Genomic DNA, 23,840 nt, shown 5'->3' with positions numbered 1-23,840 from the left:
ACCCAAAGGGCCACGCCCACCCGGCACCCAATGATACATAAGTGGGTTTTGGGTTGCAGTTTGGGCACTCGGTCTCTAAAAGGTTCGCCATCACTGCATTAGTGGATGAACACTTGCTGACTGAAGTGATTGCTGTTAGTAGAAATCAGGGTAAGCTAAGAGCATTTTCTATTTCAGTATCCCATATTGCTGGAGATATTTGACTAAAAACATAAACTAAAAGTATAGCCTTGCTAGATACTTCTTTAAATATTTAGAACAGAACAGGGTTTAACTCATCAATCCAGTGATTTTATTAAGAAAAAACACTTCTTTTTGTATTTATGTAATATATGGAAGCATAAACCTTAGGTCCCAAGAGTGGATGTCAAGTTTTCCACAAGGCTTCAGACTTACTGTGCTGTGGGAACTCAAAACGATGCCATATTAGACCTCTTTAATGCAAATTGCTATAACCAATTTATAGCTTAAATATGTCTATATTATCTTTACACATTTATCCACGCTGATTGGTATTTTGAAATACCAGAATGAGGGCATATGGATATTCCTTAAAATACATGATTTACAGTTTGGTAACTTAGGATTTTCACCGAAGGAAATTTGCACTTTATTTCGCTGCTATAGCCCTGAACTGTGTGAAAATATTTGGAACAGTTGATGGATCTTCCTGAGCAGGGATCCGGGAGCTAAAGGATAGAGGTGGGGTAAGAAAATTTCCTTCTATAAATTTCCTGAAGTTCACTTACTCCAGGACATAGCATGCTCTTTCACCGAATGTCCTTATTTCAATCTTGCTGGCTTAGTTCAAGGAGACGGCCAGCAAAAACCGAGAGGGTTCCAATGATGCAAACTAACATGAAGATGCCAAGGAGAAGATGATCAACCACCATTGCAACAAACTTCCATTCCTCTGCGGCCTGATGGTTAAAAAAGAAATGTAAGAAAAAGAAATCAGAATTTTCATAATGCCAGGAGTTATGTAAGCAGATTTTTCTCTTCAAAACCTTTCTTCTTTTGATTGACCAAAGATATGATGGGCAATAGAACTCAGTATCTATAATGACATGACACATGGGACTGTGACTTAGAATGTAAGAGAAACAACAACAAAGAGTTTGAATGAATAAGTGAAATAATAATAAAAAATACATATGAGGAATTGATATAATAAAATGAAAATGAGCTAAAGTAAGTGACCAGTACAAAAGAAATACATCCCTTCCTCATGTTGTTAAATAAATTTAACATATTTGGGTTTAATGGTTAATTTCTCAACAAAGATATAATAAACACCAACTATACAGATTCCACAATTCTTTTGACCATTACTATGTTGTACTGATATATTTATGTATCGGCTATTTTTTTCTTTTTTTATTTGCTTGTTCACTCTTAAAAATGTTTAATAAAAGAAAAATATGTTGAGGAGATTTGGTCAAATAGAGACAATGAGCAGGGACCGCATTGCAAAAATAAAATAAAATAAAGGAACACCTGTTTGTTATTGGAAAGTGAATTGCAAACACATAATTCATCCTACAGATAGAAACATCAATGATTTGAAAAGGTCCAGGTAAGAGCTATTCCCAGGACATATTTATCCCAGAATATATTTACCTGCTATTACAATAAGCTACCGTATATGGTTTGCTTTCAAATCTATTTACTGTATTGAACAATTACATTTTTGGCCAGAAGAGGGAGCCAAATACTCTGCAGTAACATTTGACCAGGTGGCTACTGAGGCACTGAGCTGGAAAGAGAAGACAAAAGTTTCCAGTACCATAGCAACAACTTTTGGTTACCTTGGGAATAATACACCTTGTCACCTGTCTGGCTCCCTGCCACCATTGAATCATAAAGTTTTATTTAGAGTCATTCAAATCTAAATGGAAAGATAAGATGGTGCACAAAGTACCATCAAAATCAAGTCTCAATTTTTTTATTTCTAGTATACCTCTAAATTCTAAATTAGATTTCATAAGACTTTTCTGGAAGAATAAAAAGAATGGGTGGGTGGGTGGAATGCAGCACTTTGTTTGGAAATATGCTCATCTGTCCATGGGCTAGGGAAAGCAAAATGGCTTCTTTGTCGATTGAAGGAAAAGGAGGGAAGAATTGCACTTCTAGCAAATGGGGATTTTCTAATTGGCCATCTCCAGGGGTAGACAACCTTGGCTCTTTTATGACTCGTGGACTTCAACTCCCAGAATTCCTGAGTCAGCTGACTCCTGGGCCCTCCCTTTCACTGCAGCCATTTTATGATGGCTGTGACATATTCTCAAAGTTCCAAATAATCCCTTGCTGAAGCTACAGCCTCTGCACCATCCATGAGAAATGCCCATAATAGATGATGCCAGAAAACCCTCTAAAAGCCACACAGCCAAGTCATCTAGGAAAAGGATTGAGTTTTGTACCCAAACTTTCTGGATATGCATACACATACCTATCTACAAACTCTATTCCCCTTCAGGATAAACCATTTTATACAAAGTGCTGGAAGAAAGAAAGAAAGAAAGAAAGAAAGAAAGAAAGAAAGAAAGAAAGAAAGAAAGAAAGAAAGAAAGAAAGAAAGAAAGAAAGAAAGAACATACAAAGGAAATTAAAGAGAAGACTCTACTTTCTTTCTATTTTTGGCAATGATTCTTTCATCAAGTCCATATGCTGATTATAGGAATGTGCAAAATTCACCAGTTCAGGAATTCAACAAGTTTGAGATCCCAGATTTCCCCTCTGAATTATCCTAAACCTACCTGAAACCATGCAATTTGGCACTATCCAAAAATAAATTCTCCTAAGTAAAAGCAGTTTGTTCTGGACCAGTGAGTGTTACATGTTCCTAAACTGAATTTAAATATTACATTAAAATTTAATTTATTCTTATTCTTATTCTCTATACACATTGCTTTGCCTCTGAGGATCACAAATTTCTTGATCATCCCTGTCCTCTTGATATATGCATATTTCTTTTTCTTAAGCACTAACATTTATAGAAGTCAATTCCACTCTTCAACATATGCTCCTTCCACCATCCCCTCAATTCCTTTTCATCCTGAATGATATTATCTCTTTCATTTTTAAGTTCACTCACTCTGCTGGAGGCTCCTAATTTAGCCTTTTTTCCTGCACTTCAAAAAAAAGCCATTTAGAATGAAACGGAAGTGATGGAATGCTGAAAGAAATATTTTAATTATGTGTATAAGATGGATAATAATATGTTGAATATGTTAAACGCTTTTTTCCTCAGTATTTCCAAAACCAATTTTAATTTCAATCAAAATTGTTCTATTTTTCTTAATCTTAACCCTTTCTTGCTCTCTTGGACCATATACTTTGTAACTATTTTTCCCCTATAAATTATGCATAGTCTTCCTCCTGATGTAATGTAGTTCCTCTTGATATAGATCTAATGTAACTCCACAAATTTCTGTGGAACTTTGTAGCATAAGTCTTTACAGTCTGACCAATGCAACTTCCACATCCTTTATGAATATACAAGTACTTTTATGCTTAAATTATATATTTAAAACAGCTATTCTAAAAGCAGATATGCACCTAAATTCTTGGATCCGTAAGTAATCCAATCATTTTTCTTTATGCTTTTACCTTGTTCCTATTCATTTATTCATGTTACCTAATGTCATATTTTTCTTCTTATTTTCATTCTCTGAGAAAGTTGCTCAAGATTTTTCAAATACTGAAAAATACCTCTGCTTCTTCACTTGTATAACATGCAATGATCACCAGCTTATGGACTTCTTCTTTCAGGTACACCCATAACTGTTAGATGATAACCATTTATACTTTCTGACCTGTGTTTTAATCCATTCATTCATATTATGTATAATTATCAACTCTACCGCACAAGATTTGATCCCCGTCATTCAGCCATTTCTCTTTCTTTCTCTTAAAATTTCATAAATATAAAAGACCTTTTTATTCTTTTCATGTTCTTCATGTTCATCATCATGTAGTCCTTATCAAGTCGCAATTTTCCATATGCCCTAGTTGTCAACCGATGAAACAGAATACAGGTAGTACTCAACTTACAACGGTTCATTTAGTGACGGTTTGAAGTTACTTATGACTGTTTTTCACACTTACAACCATTGCGGCATCTCCATTGTCATGTGATCAAACTTCAGATGTTTGGCAACTGACTCGTATTTAGGGCGGTTGCAGTGTCCCAGGATCACGTGATCCCCTTTTGCAACCTTTTGACAAGCAAAGTCAAGATTCACTTAACAACAGTGTCACTAACTTAACAACTTAACAACTGCAACGATTCACTTAACAACTGTGGCAAGAAAGGTCATAAAACAGGGCAAAATTCACTTAACTAATGTTTTGCTTAATAACAGAAATGTTGGGGTCAATGGTGGTCGTAAGTTGTAAGTCAAGGATTACCTGTATTTACCTACATCACCCATCAGGAATGAAATTTCACAGGAGAAGGCAAAACAGCATTGACCACTTTGTGGTGCAAAATATTTTGGGGTCTTACATGTTCCCACAGCTGTCTGTCTGTCTGTCTGTCTGTCTGTCCGTCCGTCTGTCTGTCTGTCTGTCTGTCTGTCTGTCTGTCTCTCTCTCTCTCTCTCTCACACACACACACACACAAAAGTAATGATCTCAAAGGATTCACATCGAATGTTTAATTCTTACATTATTGGATTCTTGATCTGATTTCATCGACTCAGCAATATATTTGATGCCTTCAATTGCGCTTTTGACATCTGGATTTTTAGTAAGTGATGTCTGGAAATTCATAGCCGTGGGCTCTTGTTTCCCTGAGATTTCAGAGATATCCATGTCCTCAGTAAAAATCTTGTTCTCCTGCTTATTTTTGGACGGACGTTTCATGGTTGAGAAAAACATAACATTTGGAATTGTTTCAATAAATATCTGAAAGAAATAGATGCTGATTAGAGAATCTAAACCAAACTGGCCGCTTCTCTCAATCTCAAAAGAAAATAGATTATAGTACTGTTTGATGCTAACTGGGACTCCGGGAAGCAATTAGAAGTATATCAGAATAATTCAAGTTACCCACTATTGCTTACTTGTTTAATGATGATTAAATGTGCAACTTTTGCTCAGATGGCAAGTTAGAATTACATGGACTTTTTATCAATTACAATGCAGATACTGGTTTTATTATGGTTATTGGTATAATTTGAGTGGGGGCCATTTGCTAAATATGAAATCAGCTATATGTAAGTTCCTCTTTTAAATATATATATATTATTGTTTCAAATTAATTAAAATGGAAAAAGAGAAATGCAAACAGCATTAACAAAGTAAGGTAACACTAAAACTATCCCCTACCCACTCAAAAGAAGATGGAATAGGCAAGAAAAAAGGAGGGTTTTTTTTACTTACATGCAAAATAACTTAAAGTTAAAATATAAAATAAATATAAATTTAACTTAATTGCTTGAAAATCTTCTTCCTTGGCCTTTTAGTTCAAATACCAACTTAACAACAAGCCATTGCTACAAGACCTTTATAGAGTTAGATGCTTCTAAGAAGTACCATCCTTCTGCTCCTCTGGAGCAATTGGAACTAGGATGTATATCTTGTTTCTGATAAAAAGAGATAATATACAGCTATCTTATCTAGAATCCATTGAGAGCTTATTTTATTGACCTCTTCTTAAAGGTGTCCATGTACTGAATGGAGATACACTTTGTTACGTATTGAATATATATAAAGTTGTGTTAATCCGTGCTAAAGTGAAACTAACTTAACTCCAACTGCTTGTGAAGCTAAAATGAAACTAACCTTTAGATCAGTGGTTCTTAACCTTTTTGAACGAATCGCCCCCTTGAGCCAATAAGAAAGTTGTGATCGCCCCCCTCCCCCAACATAACCTCTCATAGGAAATAATTCTTCAATTTATGCAAACACTTTTTTCTTTTCTTTAAAATTGTCATCAGGACATATTGATGCAAATAATTTATTTCCAGTCTTTTCCCCATATATCAACTGTGTGAAAAATTTTGGTGCCACCCGTCACTTTATTCCCAAACTTCGTGATACATGTATTTCATTATTATCTTATTTATTCAAGACACTTAAATGTAATGACCACTGAAAACAAAATTCAATTTCAAGAAAGTGAAATGCCCGAAAAGAAAAACAGTAACATTTAATGATTGAATTACAAGTGAAATTTAAGACTCAAAAAGAAATATAAAAAGGGCACAAGAACAAACCACAATGCAGGAACTAAGAATTTCAAGACAAAAACTCTGAAACTAAATTAAGATTCGAGGAAAGTATATATAGTCACGCACACTGTAAAAAGGATTAAAAAGACACAAAGAAAATATAATATCGAACTGGAGTGCACGCTAAAAAAGTACAATACAAAGAGACACACAAAATGTTTTACAGAGCACAACAAAAATGTGAAAACGAAGCCGATGCGTATTCACATATGTACAGCGTTCTGTACTGAAGCTAGCTGGAGGAACATTTGAAAACACAATTCAATCCACTCATAGCGAACGATCTGATGTTTTTGTACGACAGATATACAGCGATTCACTGTACGAAAAAGTCTCAAAAGTGTCCCCAAAACCTCTTGCTCCATTGCCCCATATCGCCCCCTTTTCGTTCCTTCGCTCCCTTGTCGCCCCTTTTTGTTCCATCGCCCCCCTGAAAAACGAAATTGCCCCATGGGGGGCGATATCGCCCAGGTTAAGAACCACTGCTTTAGATGACCCTGACTGTTAACTCCAACTGTTTTGGAGAGAAACTTTGAACATTTATATTTGGGTGGGGTTTTCAAGTATTGTGATTGGTTAAGGCCTTGTGGGCTCAGAGTATAAATTATAGGCAATTGCCTGCAGTTCTCCAATTCTAGTTTGAGTCAATAAATAATGTTATAACTATGCTGGTCTGCTCCTTGCCTACTGAAGCCCACTACACAATACACTTCCTTTTATTTCTCCTAATCTCCTGTCCCAAGCTTGAAAAATGTAGGTCATCTCACCTTTCTCACCCACTGTGGCATAGTGTGGGTACTGGGCGAGCGATGGTGGGTATTGATCACTATGACAGTGATGATGATAGAAGTTATGACAAACACCATGGTGAACAACATGTATTTGCCAATCAAGGGAACAGCACTGGAAGTTGAAGGAATCAGCTCCACAATGACAAGAAGAAACACAGTCAAAGAAAGCAGGACAGAGATGCTCAGAGTCATCTTCTCCCCTGGGATAAGTTAGGAGAAAATAATAAATGGAAGGGATTAATGAACAAAACAGAAGGAAGGAGTGCAATTGGTGCTTGGTGAGAAGTCAGGTAAGAATTATTGTGTTAACTTTGGGTATTCACTACAATTCAACCCTACTATAATATATTCTAGAGCAGGGATAGGCAACCTCGGCTCTTTTATGACTCATGGACTTCAACTCCCAGAATTCCTGAGTCAGCAGCTGACTCAGGAATTCTGGGAGTTGAAGTCCATGAGTCATAAAAGAGCCGAGGTTGCCTACCCCTGTTCTAGAGTCATCCAACCATTTGTGAAAATGTAAAAGTAATAAAAATAAGCCTTATATTGTCTCCCTCATGCTTGCATAATGCTGTAAGATGTTATAAATCATTAGTGGGGAAGCTGTCTGGGATCTGGGAAACCTAAGTTCAAGGTCCCACTCAACCATGAATCTTTCTGGGTGACTTTGTGCTGGTGTCTCTTTGTTATCCTAAACCTGGGGGTGGAATGTAGCTGGAGAATCATGAATGCTTTCCCCAGCATACGTTATTTGTTGGTTATTTAAATCACGCGTGACTTGTTTCTGGAACAGTAAATAAGAATTAAAATCAGACTGTTCTTGTGAACAAGCTTAAAATTTAAAAAGGAAAGAAAAGGCAGTGGGTAAGACAAGAAAGGTACTACCTCAATTATATTAAAATTAAACATTAAAAATTACCTTCATATTTTAATATTTATCTATAAATGATTAATATTTTATTTTATTATGGACATATAGGATTTTTAAAAACTGCTTGGTATTTTTTTTTACTGTAAACCAACGAGGGGTTATTCTTGAGTTGGGTGACCTCCAAATCAAATCAAATCACATTTAATGGCCAGCTACCAGCCTATTCCTGAGATCTATACAGAGGATTGTGTGAGAAGCCCACATCCTTAAGACGAGCAAGCTACTCTGACATCCAACATCCAGCCACCGGATCCACATAAATAAGGCACAAAAATTATGTTCTGCCATTTTCCCTCTTTCCCATGTCCTCCTTCCCGATTTCGCAGCATGTTTCCTAAGATGCCAAATCCTATCTGCCTTTTAGATGCAGAGGTGAAGCAATTAATTTTAGCAAATTCTCAAAATGCTTGGAACATTACTTCAAGTGGATCTTTTTTTTAAAAAAAGGCAATAAACATACATGCACACACACAGACATATATGCCAAAATGGCTTTGCTGATATACACTAGCAAACCAGGTTTCTTTGGCTTTAACGTGTTTAAAGTTCACCTTTAAAGCAGAACAATTCAAGGTGGTGAAAAGACAGCAAAAGGTTACTTCTTCTGGTGAGATGCAATCTGATATACATAGGCACATACCTGAGTCTGTAGGTAGATAAAATACTAATCCAGTCAAGAATGAGAAGAGAAGGCAAGGAATAATGACGTTGACAATGAAGTAGAGAGGCAAACGCACCAATACAAAGTGATAGGTGATATCAAGATACGTTTCAGGGCAGCAACCATACTTCACCGAGTGTTTCCAACCTCGGTAATCTTTCATTGTCCATTCTCCACTTTCCATGTAGTTATCCAAATCTGGACGCGCACTTTCCTGAAAAGGAAAATGCTTCCTTCTAATGAATGAAATAACTATGCCTTGATTCCATGCTATTCAATACTAGATATTGTAAATATTCAATATAAACATTATAAATTGATAGTTAATGCCTAGCCCAGGTTTAATCTCACTTGGAAGAATTTCACTGCAGGATTAGGACATTTCTGTCTAACAGGTAGTTCTCGACTTATGACTAGTCACTTAGCAGCCATTCGAAATTACGATGGACCTCCCCATTTTATAATGTGGGGTTTGTTTGTTTGTTTGAAAACTGGCCCACAGTGAACCGTTTGGCTCACTTAACAACCACAGTGTTTGCTTAATGACCAATGCAAAAACAGCTGCAAAATTAGGTCAGTCATATGGGTTTACCACCATCATGACTTAAGACCATGATGGGCATCTCCATTATGGTCATAAGTCAGGGACTATCTATATTTATGTCTGGGTACAAATCAATCATGCTGGGAGGGATCAGTGGAAAGAGGAGAAGGGGGTTGGGGCGCCCTAGCACCTGCTGGCTGGACACTGTAAAAGGTGACACCGGGATGACCATGGCGGATCTGAAGGAGGCAGTGCGAGACAGAGGGGCATGGAAAGTGCTGATACTGGTGGGACACGACTGAATGGCTGATGAGGATGATGCTATACAAATGGATAGATTAAACAAACACGGAGGCCTCTAACTTTCAAAATGGGAGCAAATAGAAATGGAGCCTATTGTTCCTTCCTTAACTCTCAAAACAGCCAGCCAAACAAATTTTAAAATGAGTTCCTCTGGGAGAGAATTTGGTGATTTCAGCAAGTTGGGATGGAATTAAATCAGGAATACGCAAAGCCTAACCAACGAAGGGAAGGGAAGGGAAGGGAAGGGAAGGGAAGGAAGGAAGGAAGGAAGGAAGGAAGGAAAAGGAGAAGGGAAGTGAAGAAAGGGAAGAAGAGAAGGGGAAGGGGAAGTGAAAGGAAAGGGAAGGGAAGGAGGAATTTTTACTCATATATAATAATATGAAAATGACTAAAGGTATTAGCCACTCAAGAGAGCCAGTTTGGTGTAGTGATGTTAAGCATCAGATTAGAAACTGGGAGATTGTGAATTCTAGTCCCACCTTAGCCATAAAGCCAGCTGGGTGATCTTGGGCCAGAGACTCTCTCTCCCTCAGCCCTAGAAAGAAAGCTAGGGCAAGCTAATTCTGAAAAACCTTGCCAAGAAAACTTCAGGGCCTAGTTCAGACAGTTGCCAGGAGTCAAGACTGACTTGAAGGCACAATGAGCAGAAAACAGCTACCTAACTAAAGCCTACCGGGTAGATGGCAACCACAGAGGCATCATAACTCCATGTTCCCAGCTTCATGCTGCAGTTTTGCTCATCAAAGGGGAAGTGGGTGACTATAATTTCGCAGTAGCTTTTGAAGATGGCTGGTGGAGTCCATGTGATATGTCCTGTATAGTTGACAAGAACTTTGGTGAACTGGTCGATAGCAAAAATTCCATCTGCACTAAAAACACAAAAACGGTCATAGGAATAGCATACAATTTTAATATACTGGCTAACCATTTTGCTGCACATGTTGAGGTTATCAGTGGTTTGAAAAAAAGCCACTTATCTTCCTATTTTTGTTGTCTTTGTTAAAAAAATAATGTAGTCTGCAAACTCCATTTGGTACAAAAACAGTTACATTTTAAAATTTTTGAAAAGTATGAGAAAGGAAGGAAATACATCTTTTATTCACTGTGCAGAATTAAATTAAAAAGGTTTTTTTTCAGTTTTAAAAAAGCTTTCATTTGAAAAGGTTTGATAAACTATCTTTTGCAGGCTAAACTGAATGTTTACGATAGCTGACCGTGGATGGTGAGTTTGAATAAAATAACACTTCTCACCTTTTCCCCAAATAATCTTGGTTTAAGAATATGACAGAGAATATACAAAGTCCAGTGTCTTCACATCCGGCACTGGTTTTTAACTTTATTATAGTTCTTTTTTACATTGTACTTCTTGTTCCGTATGAAATCAGGATTTTGCACATATTTTAGAACCAAATAAAAACACAAGAGAATAGAAATGTGCAGTCTTTTCTTTGACCATGGTCAAAAATATGTAAAATTACCAGGTTGGGGGTGGGGGAACAATCAAGCATTTCTGTTCCTGGAATCCCATTTGGGTGCCATTTCAAGCCATTTCAAACCACAGACATGGCTGATGAGTTAACCTGCCCTCTCCAGCCTGGCACTAAGGAGAAATTTCCTGATAAGTGAGAAAAATTAATCAGTGGAACAGCTTGTCTTCCGGAGTTGGAGGTTTTCAAGAAAAGGTTGGATAACCATGTGTCCAGGAAGAAATAAGGTCTCTTGCCTTGGGCAGGGGATTGGACTAGATGACCTCTAGGGCCCCTTCCAGCCTTAGGATTCTATGATTTTATGATCCTCACATTCTTTCTATTAGCCCTTCAGCCAGGAGCCTAAGCTGAGCTGTCTGAGCCAAGGTGGAGCTCGTTGAATATGCCCCCTGGTGGTGAGAAAGCATAAGCCCCCTAGACCCCTCTAAGCCTGGGATGATAAAACATGAGGCAGAGAAAGTAATGTGTGTGTGTGTTTGTGTGTATGACATGACTACTTTTTCTCTTTTGCAGCAGCAACACACAGGTCTTTCAACAGTTGCTCAACACCCCCCTCCTCAGCTGTTATACAAGGGAAATTACTCTCACTTTCTCATTCAGAACTCAGCTTGATGTAGAGCAGGGGTGTCAAACTCACCGCATCACGTGACGTGTCACGACGTATCGCGACTTTTTTCCCCTTGCCGGAGCTGGGGTGGGCGCGGCTGCTGCGTGACACAGCCGGCTTGTGGGCCGGCAGTTTGACACCCCTTATGTAAGTATTCATGACCCCTTCCCTCTCCAACTTCCTGAGTTTATGCTGTTGTTATGTGAGAGGTGGAAATCCAGATCACCAGATGGCAGCAAAGAGTAATTTCCCTGTCTCTTTGCTGCCATCTTATGGTCATCGGAACCCCTGCTGCCCAGAATATACCTATCCTCTCTCCTTTCATTCCTTTATAAGCAGGAAAGAAGAGGAGAGGGAGAAGAGGAAGGGAGCAGCCAGCAGAAACCCCAGGGAAGTCCAGGGCTCTCCTTCTAGCATTTCCTATTGGAGCTGAGGCAACAGCCTGCCTTGGAAGGAGCAGTTGTGAAGGAGATAGCAGCAGTAGCACTGGGGGTCCCCATTAGGTCCTGCTAGTGTTCCACATGTGAGTTATTACATCAGAGCTGCCAAAATGGGACAATAACTAGACTTGAAAAGAAGGAGATAATGATCTCCAACACTTTGCTCCAGTGGTAGGATTCAGCTGGTTCGCACCACTTCGGCAGAACTGGTAGTTAATTTTTTTGTTGCCCAGGTCCAGAATGGACTTCCAGAAGTGGCATCCACACAGAGAACCAGTTGTTCACATATTTGAATCCTACCACTGCTTTGCTCCCACCTAGTGGTCATTCAGGTTTTTGCAGCCTGGTTCCAGTAGCTTTACCATATGCTGTCAAATTTGTTGAAAACATTGGGCAAGGAGTGGGTCCTGAGGGGTCCCTGTGCCCGAAGACGCCAAGGTAGCTGTTTCTCTTTCTCCACCCTATTCTTGCAGGCATGTCTTTTTTGGTTGAAGCTAATTGTAACATTTGCAGGGTATTTCCAGATGCATCAAAGCAGGGAGAATGATCCCCCAAATAAACCTTTATTTTAGAGGTCACACATAAGCTGGGTTTACAGTTGTNAAATCAATCTGACCACATTACTAATATTTGTTTTTACTTATGTTTTTAATATTGTAGTTCTGGGGATTAGTGTTTTATCTGGTTGTTAGCCGCCCTGAGTCCGCAAGGAGAAGGGCGGGATATAAATTAAATTAATAATAATAATAATAATAATAATAATAATAATAATAATAATAATAATAATAATAATAATAATAATTATTATTATTATTATTATTATTATTATTATTATTATTATTATTATTATTATTATTATTATTCTTGAATTGGGTGACCTCCAAATCACATTTAATGGCCAGCTACCAGCCTATTCCTGAGATCTATACAGAGGATTGTGTGAGAAGCCCACATCCTTAAGACGAGCAAGCTACTCTGACATCCAACATCCAGCCACCAGATCCACATAAATAAGGCACAAAAATTATGTTCTGCCATTTTCCCTCTTTCCCATGTCCTCCTTCCCGATTTCGCAGCATGTTTCCTAAGATGCCAAATCCTATCTGCCTTTTAGATGCAGAGGTGAAGCAATTAATTTTAGCAAATTCTCAAAATGCTTGGAACATTACTTCAAGTGGATTTTTTTTAAAAAAAGGCAATAAACATACATGCACAGACATATATGCCAAAATGGCTTTGCTGATATACACTAGCAAACCAGGTTTCTTTGGCTTTAACGTGTTTAAAGTTCACCTTTAAAGCAGAACAATTCAAGGTGGTGAAAAGACAGCAAAAGGTTACTTCTTCTGGTGAGATGCAATCTGATATACATAGGCACATACCTGAGTCTGTAGGTAGATAAAATACTAAGCCAGTCAAGAATGAGAAGAGAAGGCAAGGAATAATGACGTTGACAATGAAGTAGAGAGGCAAACGCACCAATACAAAGTGATAGGTGATATCAAGATACGTTTCAGGGCAGCAACCATACTTCACCGAGTGTTTCCAACCTCGGTAATCTTTCATTGTCCATTCTCCACTTTCCATGTAGTTATCCAAGTCTGGACGCGCACTTTCCTGAAAAGGAAAATGCTTCCTTCTAATGAATGAAATAACTATGCCTTGATTCCATGCTATTCAATACTAGATATTGTAAATATTCAATATAAACATTATAAATTGATATTTAATGCCTAGCCCAGGTTTAATCTCACTTGGAAGAATTTCATTGCAGGATTAGGACATTTCTGTCTAACAGGTAGTTCTCAACTTATGACTAGTCACTTAGCAGCCATTCGAAATTACGATGGACCTCCTCATTTTATAATGTGGGGTTTGTTTGTTTGTTTGAAAACTGGCCCACAGTGAACCATTTGGCTCACTTAACAACCACAATGTTCGCTTAATGACCAATGCAAAAACAGCTGCAAAATTAGGTCAGTCATATGGGTTTACCACCATCATGACTTAAGACCATGATGGGCATCTCCATTATGGTCATAAGTCGGGGACTATCTATATTTATGTCTGGGTACAAATCAATCATGCTGGGAGGGATCAGTGGAAAGAGGAGAAGGGGGCCGGGGCGCCCTAGCACCTGCTGGCTGGACACTGTAAAAGGTGACACCGGGATGACCATGGCGGATCTGAAGGAGGCAGTGCGAGACAGAGGGGCATGGAGAGTGCTGATCCTGGTGGGACACGACTGAACGGCTGATGAGGATGATGCTATATAAATGGATAGATTAAACAAACACGGAGGCCTCTAACTTTCAAAATGGGAGCAAATAGAAATGGAGCCTATTGTTCCTTCCTTAACTCTCAAAACAGCCAGCCAAACAAATTTTAAAATGAGTTCCTCTGGGAGAGAATTGGGTGATTTCAGCAAGTCGGGATGGAATTAAATCAGGAATATGCAACGCCTAACCAATGAAGGGAAAGGAAGGGAAGGGAAGGGAAGGGAGGAAGGAAGGAAGGAAGGAAGGAAGGAAGGAAGGAAGGAAGGAAGGAAGGAAGGAAGGAAGGAAGGAAGGAAGGAAGGAAGGAGAAGGGAAGTGAGGGAAGGGAAGGGAAGAAGAGAAGGGGAAGGGGAAGTGAAAGGGAAAGGAAAGGAAGGGAAGGAGAAATTTTTACTCATATATAATAATATGAAAATGACTAAAGGTATTAGCCACTCAAGAGAGCCAGTTTGGTGTAGTGATGTTAAGCATCAGATTAGAAACTGGGAGATTGTGAGTTCTAGTCCCACCTTAGCCATAAAGCCAGCTGGGTGATCTTGGGCCAGAGACTCTCTCTCCCTCAGCCCTAGAAAGAAAGCTAGGGCAAGCTAATTCTGAAAAACCTTGCCAAGAAAACTTCAGGGCCTAGTTCAGACAGTTGCCAGCAGTCAAGACTGACTTGAAGGCACAATGAGCCGAAAACAGCTACCTAACTAAAGCCTACCGGGTAAATGGCAACCACAGAGGCATCATAACTCCATGTTCCCAGCTTCATGCTGCAGTTTTGCTCATCAAAGGGGAAGTGGGTGACTATAATTTCGCAGTAGCTTTTGAAGATGGCTGGTGGAGTCCATGTGATATGTCCTGTATAGTTGACAAGAACTTTGGTGAACTGGTCGATAGCAAAAATTCCATCTGCACTAAAAACACAAAAACGGTCATAGGAATAGCATACAATTTTAATATACTGGCTAATCATTTTGCTGCACATGTTGAGGTTATCAGTGGTTTGGAAGAAAACCACTTATCTTCCTATTTTTGTTGTCTTTGTTAAAAAAAAATAATGTAGTCTGCAAACTCCATTTGGTACAAAAACAGTTACATTTTAAAATTTTTGAAAAGTATGAGAAAGGAAGGAAATACATCTTTTATTCACTGTGCAGAATTAAATTAAAAAGGTTTTTTCAGTTTTAAAAAAGCTTTCATTTGAAAAGGTTTTCTTGTGGAAAACGAAAGGACTCTTATGAATTCCAGAGGGTTTTAGCAGAGAGGTTTATTGCGCAGGTTCAGAAGCAATAGCAACAAGCAATCCTGAACCCTGAGGGCGGGTTCAAACTTCAGTTTTATACTTTCCTTTTCTCAGGAACAAAGGAATACACATTGCAATACATTAGGTTCGTTTCTCACGTGTTTACAATGGAGGGTTTGCTACATACATTGTATCCATGCGTAATGCGCATTAGGTTAGTCACATACTACTGACACGGCACTATTCTAGTATTTGTTCATTATTCTACCTTAGTTTGATACTATTTTTTGCAGGCTAAACTGAATGTTTATGATAGCTGACCATGGATGGTGAGTTTGAATAAAATAACACTTCTCACCTTTCCCCCAAATAATCTTGGTTTAAGAATATGACAGAGAATATACAAAGTCCAGTGTCTTCACATCCGGCACTGGTTTTTAACTTTATTATAGTTCTTTTACCTTGTACTTCTTGTATGAAATCAGGATTTTGCACATATTTTAGAACCAAATAAAAACACAAGAGAATAGAAATGTGCAGTCTTTTCTTTGACCATGGTCAAAAATATGTAAAATTACCAGGTTGGGGTTGGGGGAACAATCAAGCCTTTCTGTTCCTGGAGTCCCATTTGGGTGCCATTTCAAGCCATTTCAAACCACAGACATGGCTGATGAGTTAGCCTGCCCTCTCCAGCCTAGCACTAAGGAGAAATTTCCTGATAAGTGAGAAAAATTAATCAGAGGAACAGCTTGTCTTCCGGAGTTGGAGGTTTTCAAGAAAAGGTTGGATAACCATGTGTCCAGGAAGAAATAAGGTATCTTCACTTGGGCAGGGGATTGGACTAGATGATCTCTAGGGCCCCTTCCAGCCTTAGGATTCTATGATTTTATGATCCTCACATTCTTCCTATTAGCCCTTCAGCCAGGAGCCTAAGCTGAGCTGTCTGAGCCAAGGTGGAGCTCGTTGAATACGCCCCCTGGTGGTGAGAAAGCATAAGCCCCCTAGACCCCTCTAAGCCTGGGATGATAAAACATGAGGCAGAGAAAGTAATGTGTGTGTGTGTGTATGTGTGTGTGTATGACATGACTACTTTTTCTCTTTTGCAGCAGCAACACACAGGTCTTTCCCATCCCTTCAACAGTTGCTCAACACCCCCCTCCTCAGCTGTTATACAAGGGAAATTACTCTCACTTTCTCATTCAGAACTCAGCTTGATGTAGAGCAGGGGTGTCAAACTCACCGCATCACGTGACGTGTCACGACGTATCGCGACTTTTTTCCCCTTGCCGGAGCTGGGGTGGGCGCGGCTGCTGCGTGACACAGCCGGCTTGTGGGCCGGCAGTTTGACACCCCTGATGTAAGTATTCATGACCCCTTCCTTCTCCAACTTCCTGAGTTTATGCTGTTGTTATGTAAGAGGTGGAAATCCAGATCACCAGATGGCAGCAAAGAGTAATTTCCCTGTCTCTTTGCTGCCATCTTATGGTCATCGGAACCCCTGCTGCCCAGAATATACCTATCCTCTCTCCTTTCATTCCTTTATAAGCAGGAAAGAAGAGGAGAGGGAGAAGAGGAAGGGAGCAGCCAGCAGAAACCCCAGGGAAGTCCAGGGCTCTCCTTCTAGCATTTCCTATTGGAGCTGAGGCAACAGCCTGCCTTGGAAGGAGCAGTTGTGAAGGAGATAGCAGCAGTAGCACTGGGGGTCCCCATTAGGTCCTGCTAGTGTTCCACATGTGAGTTATTACATCAGAGCTGCCAAAATGGGACAATAACTAGACTTGAAAAGAAGGAGATAATGATCTTCAACACTTTGCTCCAGTGGTGGGATTCAGCTGGTTCGCACCACTTCGGCAGAACTGGTAGTTAATTTTTTTGTTGCCCAGGTCCAGAATGGACTTCCAGAAGTGGCATCCACACAGAGAACCAGTTGTTCACATATTTGAATCCTACCACTGCTTTGCTCCCACCTAGTGGTCATTCAGGTTTTTGCAGCCTGGTTCCAGTAGCTTTACCATATGCTGTCAAATTTGTTGAAAACATTGGGCAAGGAGGTCCTGAGGGGTCCCTGTGCCCGAAGACGCCAAGGTAGCTGTTTCTCTTTCTCCACCCTATTCTTGCAGGCATGTCTTTTTTGGTTGAAGCTAATTGTAACATTTGCAGGGTATTTCCAGATGCATCAAAGCAGGGAGAATGATCCCCCAAATAAACCTTTATTTTAGAGGTCACACATAAGCTGGGTTTACAGTTGTTTGTGTAGTCTGAATGTATCTCTCTGTGCTCTCATTATGAGACTGTGCCTCAGAATCAATGTGTGGATCAACAGTTCCACTTACTTGTTATACAAAACTAAATCTGGACGCCAGATATCCTTTGAGGGTATGCGGATTTGCTTCACACCACCATAATCTGCTGGATTCCATTTCAAATTTACATCTGTCCATTGCTAGGGCAAAAAAGAGAATTTCAGACAATTTACAAAATCTTACTATAGATTTAATAAAGAACAATTGTTTTATTCGTTAAACATAATTTATAGAATGAACAAAAACAATATGGCTATGCCTGGTTCAAGAATGTATATCTGCTTTATCATAAAATAATTATTTATCATTGTCATGGTTCCGATAGATGAGACCAACTAAAACAGCACTCCAAGGCTTGAGTTTTCCTCTAAGAACATGTTTATTGGCTACAAAGTATCGGCACTGTCAAAAGTGAAACCAAGACTAAAGTTCCATCCCAAAAGTTACATTATACAAAATTAAACTTCCCACCCCAGAAACCATGCCATTAACTATGTTTCCCAACAGAATAGTTTGGCGGGCTTTCTAACATAAGGCTCAACCCCTAGTCTAATGAAAAGAAATGACCTTGGTTCCCATGGGACAGAGAATTGTTTAGACTAGCATAAAACTCCCCATCCCTCCCCCCATTCTTGTGACAATCGAAAACACAAAAGGGGACCACATGACATTGGAACACAGCAACGGTCATAAATACGAGCCAGCTGCCAAGCATCTAAATATGAATCATGTGTTCACGGGTGTTGTGATTCCTCGCCAGCCCGTGGATCCGGCAGCTGAGTCTGAGGAGTCAGATGAGGAGGAAGGGCCTGATGTGACATTAGAGTCAGAGGATGTCTCTGAGGAACTCCAAGACTTACAGTCTGACGAGGAGCCTGGCCCCTCTACTCACGCTCAAGCTGACACACAGCTGTGCTGGGAGTCTGAGTGGGACAGTGACGAAGCACAGCTGGGAAATATCCAGGATGCATGACAACGCCGGCAAGAAAAGAGAGCAGGTCAGAGGAATGCAATGGGGCGGCTCCAAAGGCAAAGGAGTAGGCATTAGGAAAGCCACTCTTTGGCTGCATAATAAAAGGGAAGGTGTGGGAGGTGCTGGTTGCCGAGGGCAACCGTTCATGTTGAGGATCGAGTTTCTGTGAACTGTGTTTGTTTGCCTTGGACATTGACTCAGATCTGTGAATAATAAAAGAGGGTTTGGTTTTTTCCTGCGGTTCCTGTCTGCTTGATTGGAAGAGGGGTTTCTCCTTGTGAGTATAACAAGGACTCACGTGGGCTGGCTCAGAACAATGGGGATGCTGCAAAGGTCATAACTCAACAATGGGGATGCTGCAAAGGTCAAAACCAGCCATAAGTTTTCAGTGCTGTTGTAACTGTGAACGGTCACTAAACGAACTGTTGTAAGCCGAGGACTACATGTAACGTGTTTTGTGCATGTGTGCGTGCACACACTCAGATGTGCACTTTCGTCCTAGAGACTAATATATTTGTCTTATGTGAGAGTCTAAACAGGATGGTGGTAAATGTGTTGCATAAATGTGAAGATCTAATCAGGATGAATAACTATTGCTAGTCACAGACAACTTGGTGAAGTTGTAACACAAACTCTGCTTTTGGTACTTGTCTCCTGAGGTCACGTGTAAATACATAAGCCATGGAGCTTGCATCATGATGTCACGACCCATATTTTAACACTTGCCTTCATGCATACTGCATACCTGTTCCCCAGGTATATCTATTTTTCTGGTCTCTCCTCGTGTTTTTGTGCTTGTATCGACACTGGGAATTACAGGGAAAACTGTATCCATTCCACTCCGAGTCACGTGACCAGGAGAAGGAGGGAGGGGCTTCGACTGGAGCAGTCAACAGCATTCCAACTCTCCAGGGACCTTGTGGGAATTTATCTTGGAGGTTTCCCCCCCACCCCACCCCACCCCAGCTAGATCCAGCTCCTTTACATCATTTTGAAAGCAGTTTATCAAATGTATTATGGAGAGGGAAGGAAGGAGAAGAGATGCTTCTGGAAATTCAGCCCAGTTCTGTCTGGTGCTTAGAGTATGGGTTTATGACAACCAGGTGCTAGAATATTTCCCACAACAAATAGGCATTCAGAAAAAAAAATGCTGATATAATCTTATATAAATAAAAATGTAAATGTTCGTTTGTTCAAAATCTTAAATCTCCGAAAGTTCTTCACCAATTGCTTTGAAATTTTGACACAACGTTGCATTTGAATACGCGCGTGTTTTTATATACCTACTATTATATAGATGTCACACCTGTGACAGGTAATTAAACATATTAGAAACGTGCGCTTTCTCTTTTCTTTCTTTTCCATTTAACCAGACTGAGCCACAGCAACGCATGGCCGGGTACAGCTAGTAATAATAATATAATAGTAAAGTTGGAAGGGACCTTATGTTTGGTTTTTCTAAAATCCAATTATCAAAATGCGTGGTGCCACTGCTGTGACAAACTTTATAAAATCTAATTGCGCATTTCTTTGGCTGTAAGCCACAAGAATATTTTCCCTTGGAAAAAGGGAACTCTAATCCAAAGAATTCCTTGAATGGGGAACAAGGCTGATCAAAATGGACCTTTGTGCATTGAACACAACGTGCTGGTTTATAAATCACGGAGTTATTACCTGTTTCAGGCGCACATTGGTGCTTACTATTTGATTTACTTCATCCTTAGGAGAGAAAAAAAAGACAAGGTTAACGGAAAACAACTTGTTTGCAATAATTGCTGTTGAGATTATTGGCTAAAAGCCTTCACTGTTTTTCCCTTTCTTTCTTTCTCTCCAAGCACTTTCTCTCCAAGAAATTAGATTTCCTCGCCCCAATTAAAAAAAAATAGCTTAATTACTGCTATGAGACTGTTCCTTGTTAGTCAAAGAACCTACAGGTAGTCCTTGATGTATGACTATAACAGAGTCTGCCATTACAGTTGTATGTCGTAGTGGTCCTAAAACAGATCAGTCATTTGACTGACCTGATTTTACAACCTTTTTCGGGGTCAGCCTTATCTTTGAACAGCCCCTAAGTGACCAGTTGTAAGTTGAGGATTACCTGTACTGATGAAATTTGCACATTTTTCTGAAGAAAGAAGCAAGGGGGTCTTTGAATTGGGAAGGTGCACGTAGACCAGGGGTAGTCAACCTTGGCTCTTTTATGACTCGTGGACTTCAACTCCCAGAATTCCTGAGCCAGCACAGGTTGACTACCCCTGACAACAGGCAGCATTGGAGAGGTGGGAGAGGCTTAAAAGGAATTTGTCATCTTCCAGGGCAGAGCCACCTAGAAAATACTGTTCTCCAATTGCACAATACAAACTGGACAACGGTAACATTTTATACTTGGGTTTGCATCTAAAGATAACTTTGGAAGTTTTGATTAGGGCATCGTTTAGGTACCAGAATGTTATTTAAATTGCTAGCTTTCTTATGTCAAGTCACTTCAGCTTTAAAACAAAACAAACAAAAACTGGATTTATTGCATTCTAATAATGTCTGGATCTTATTCCAGATGCTAGAATAGTACAGTCCAGATAACTATTTGACACGAAGACCTCAATCTGAATTACTGCACTGAAGTGGGAATGCCTAAACAACATCTCCCAATTCTGTAACTCCAAGTTATTATTAAAAGCTTCAAGCCCCTATATTTAAAAGTGTACATCTGCCCGTATCAGTCTGCCCGAATCTGCGTATCTCCTGCTGATGCCTTCTTTCATGTATGTTCCTGACTCCTGGAAATGATTTTTCCGGCAAGAGCTACATTTCCTTAGATGGAAACTGTAAAATGCTCTATAACTGCTAGAAGTCATGGCTGATACAAGCTATCTGTAGTGATTAAAGAAGAAGGCCTTGAAGGACAGAGGGCAGATCCACTACAAAGGCAATGATCAGAGAGACACCACAGGAAGAACATCCAGATTTTTCAGGATTCTGTAACTAGAGCTATTCTAATAAAGGAGCTTTAAGTCTACATGGTGTCTCTTTCTTAATCTGATCTACTTACAGGGCTGAATTATCAGTGGGCTAGAGCAAAAAATAGATGACCAATCTATTGGATGCTCTCTCTGATAGCCTTTCTTGAACGTTTCCTTTTTGACTCCTTCCCTACTCTTTCCCTTTTACATCTGTAGGCCAAGGAAGGACTTTCGAAATGAGCTGGCCTGCTCACACTCTCTAGTGCAGTGGTTCTCAACCTTTTTAATGCCGCGACCCCAACCGGTCGTAAGTCGAGGACTAAACCGGTCGTAAGTCGAGGACTAAACCGGTCGTAAGTCGAGGACTACCCAACCGGTCGTAAGTCGAGGACTTTCCCTGCTCGGGAGCGCCGCGCATGCGTGGTTCCGCCCCCTGCGCCGGCCGAGGCGTAGCTGGCAAGCGGCAGAGACGGAGCAGGCCGACCACCAGCTGGCCCAGCCCAAGGGAGGTAAGGCACCCGCCGGAAAAGGGGAAAAAAAATGGCGGACAAAAAAATGGCGGACAGCCTTGCTTGGCGACCCCCATGAAATGTTCGATCGACCCCAAATGGGGTCCCGACCCACAGGTTGAGAACCACTGCTCTAGTGCCACCTACAACATCTGTAGTGCCTGCCTGTAGCACCCACCTACCCATAACTCTGGCCTGCCATCTTGCTTGCCTGGATTCTTTTCCCTTTCCCACTGGATCCTTTCTTAAAGACAGTAACAGGGACCGCCTTTGTTATTGCTAAGCAATGTGATCACATGACATTGCAATTTACTACTGCATCGCTTAGCAACAGAAATTCTAAAGTCAACTGCCATCGTAAATCAAGAAGTAGACGCACCTAGAAGTGAAGACGTAGGTTTAATTATGAAAGGAGTTCCCATATATGCGAAAAGATAAGATTTTATGGCATTGAGATTGTTGGTGGTGAGAATGACTTAATTCATTCGATAATCCATTAATTAATTTTTTTATTTATTTATTAAATTTGCCTGCCACCCATCTCGCCACAAGGTGACTAATTATCTGATTAATCCATTAAGCAACCCCCCCCCAAAGAATGGGAATGCTATTAATAATGATAAGGGTATATTAAGACCCATGGTGGCACAGTGGTTAGCATGCAATATTGCAGGCTAAAACTGCCCACAGATTGGAGTCCGATCCTGACTGGCTCAAGGTTGACTTAGTCTTCCCTTCTTCTGAGGTTGGTAAAATGAGGACTCAGATCAGTGGTGACGAACCTATGGCACGGGTGCCAGAGGCGGCACTCAGAGCCCTCTCTGTGGGCATGCGTGCCGTCGCACCAGTCCTAGGCCTTCAGCTGGGTTTTATAAAACCTGTTCGCTTTAGGCCTCCGCCGCCGTGTGCAAAAAAAAAAAAAAGGTTCAATCAGTCAATTTCAACTTCTCGCGGGAAAAAAAAAGATCTTGCAAAGTTGGAATTGATTGATTGAAATTTTTAGTCCCACCCAGTCTGCCGTTACCACTGCAGCCATGCCCACCCAATTGGCCACGCCTACCCAATGGGCCACACCCAGCCAATTCGCCACACCCACCCGGCACTCGACGATGCATAAGTGGGTTTTGGGTTGCAGTTTGGGCACTCAGTTTCTAAAAGGTTCGCCATCACTGACTCAGATCATTGAGGGCAATATGCTGCCACTGAAAACCGCCCGGAGAGGGTTGTCAAGCACTATGGAACGGTATGTAAGTCTAAGTGCTATTGCTATTAACACTTTCGCCATACCACATTGATCAGCTGGATAAGTTGCAGTCCCACAATAACTTCCACAGCATGAGAATGATTGCTCACTGGACGCACAATTTTGTTGTAGCTGCTGAATAAATCGTCAACCAAGCGGCTTTCATGACTGGAGCCATGGACTAGCATACCTGCAGGACAATATAATAAAATGCAACGTTTGAAAAACAGTGACAAAACATTGTGAAAGTCTGAGCTGATGCAGAGTATTTGGAGCTGAGCTGTTTGGAGTCTGAAGGAGAAGCCAGAATAACTGCTCATTTCCTAGGCTTTCCAGGATGATCTC

The 23,840-nt window shown here is 40.3% G+C and overlaps 1 protein-coding gene across 1 annotated transcript in view; it reads right to left on the bottom strand.

Annotated features, from left to right (window-relative positions):
• Nucleotides 1-323: 323 nt before the first annotated feature.
• The window catches only part of CHRNA1 (cholinergic receptor nicotinic alpha 1 subunit), a 29,593-nt gene continuing 6,076 nt past the window's right edge, over nucleotides 324-23,840 (bottom strand). Inside the window, exons 2-9 of the mRNA XM_015815894.1 lie at nucleotides 23,540-23,685; nucleotides 20,458-20,502; nucleotides 17,841-17,950; nucleotides 14,983-15,178; nucleotides 13,383-13,617; nucleotides 7,004-7,227; nucleotides 4,669-4,908; nucleotides 324-920 (exon numbers count right to left, since the gene is read on the bottom strand). Of these exons, the coding sequence (XP_015671380.1) occupies nucleotides 789-920; nucleotides 4,669-4,908; nucleotides 7,004-7,227; nucleotides 13,383-13,617; nucleotides 14,983-15,178; nucleotides 17,841-17,950; nucleotides 20,458-20,502; nucleotides 23,540-23,685 (1,328 nt within the window). The 3' untranslated portion in view covers nucleotides 324-788. The remainder of the gene's footprint in view (nucleotides 921-4,668; nucleotides 4,909-7,003; nucleotides 7,228-13,382; nucleotides 13,618-14,982; nucleotides 15,179-17,840; nucleotides 17,951-20,457; nucleotides 20,503-23,539; nucleotides 23,686-23,840) is intronic.

The sequence above is a fragment of the Protobothrops mucrosquamatus genome, unplaced genomic scaffold, assembly GCF_001527695.2.
Source record: "Protobothrops mucrosquamatus isolate PMUCROS unplaced genomic scaffold, P.Mucros_1.0 scaffold383, whole genome shotgun sequence".
NCBI lineage: Eukaryota > Metazoa > Chordata > Lepidosauria > Squamata > Viperidae > Protobothrops > Protobothrops mucrosquamatus.
This window is presented reverse-complemented; position numbering and strand designations above follow the sequence as displayed.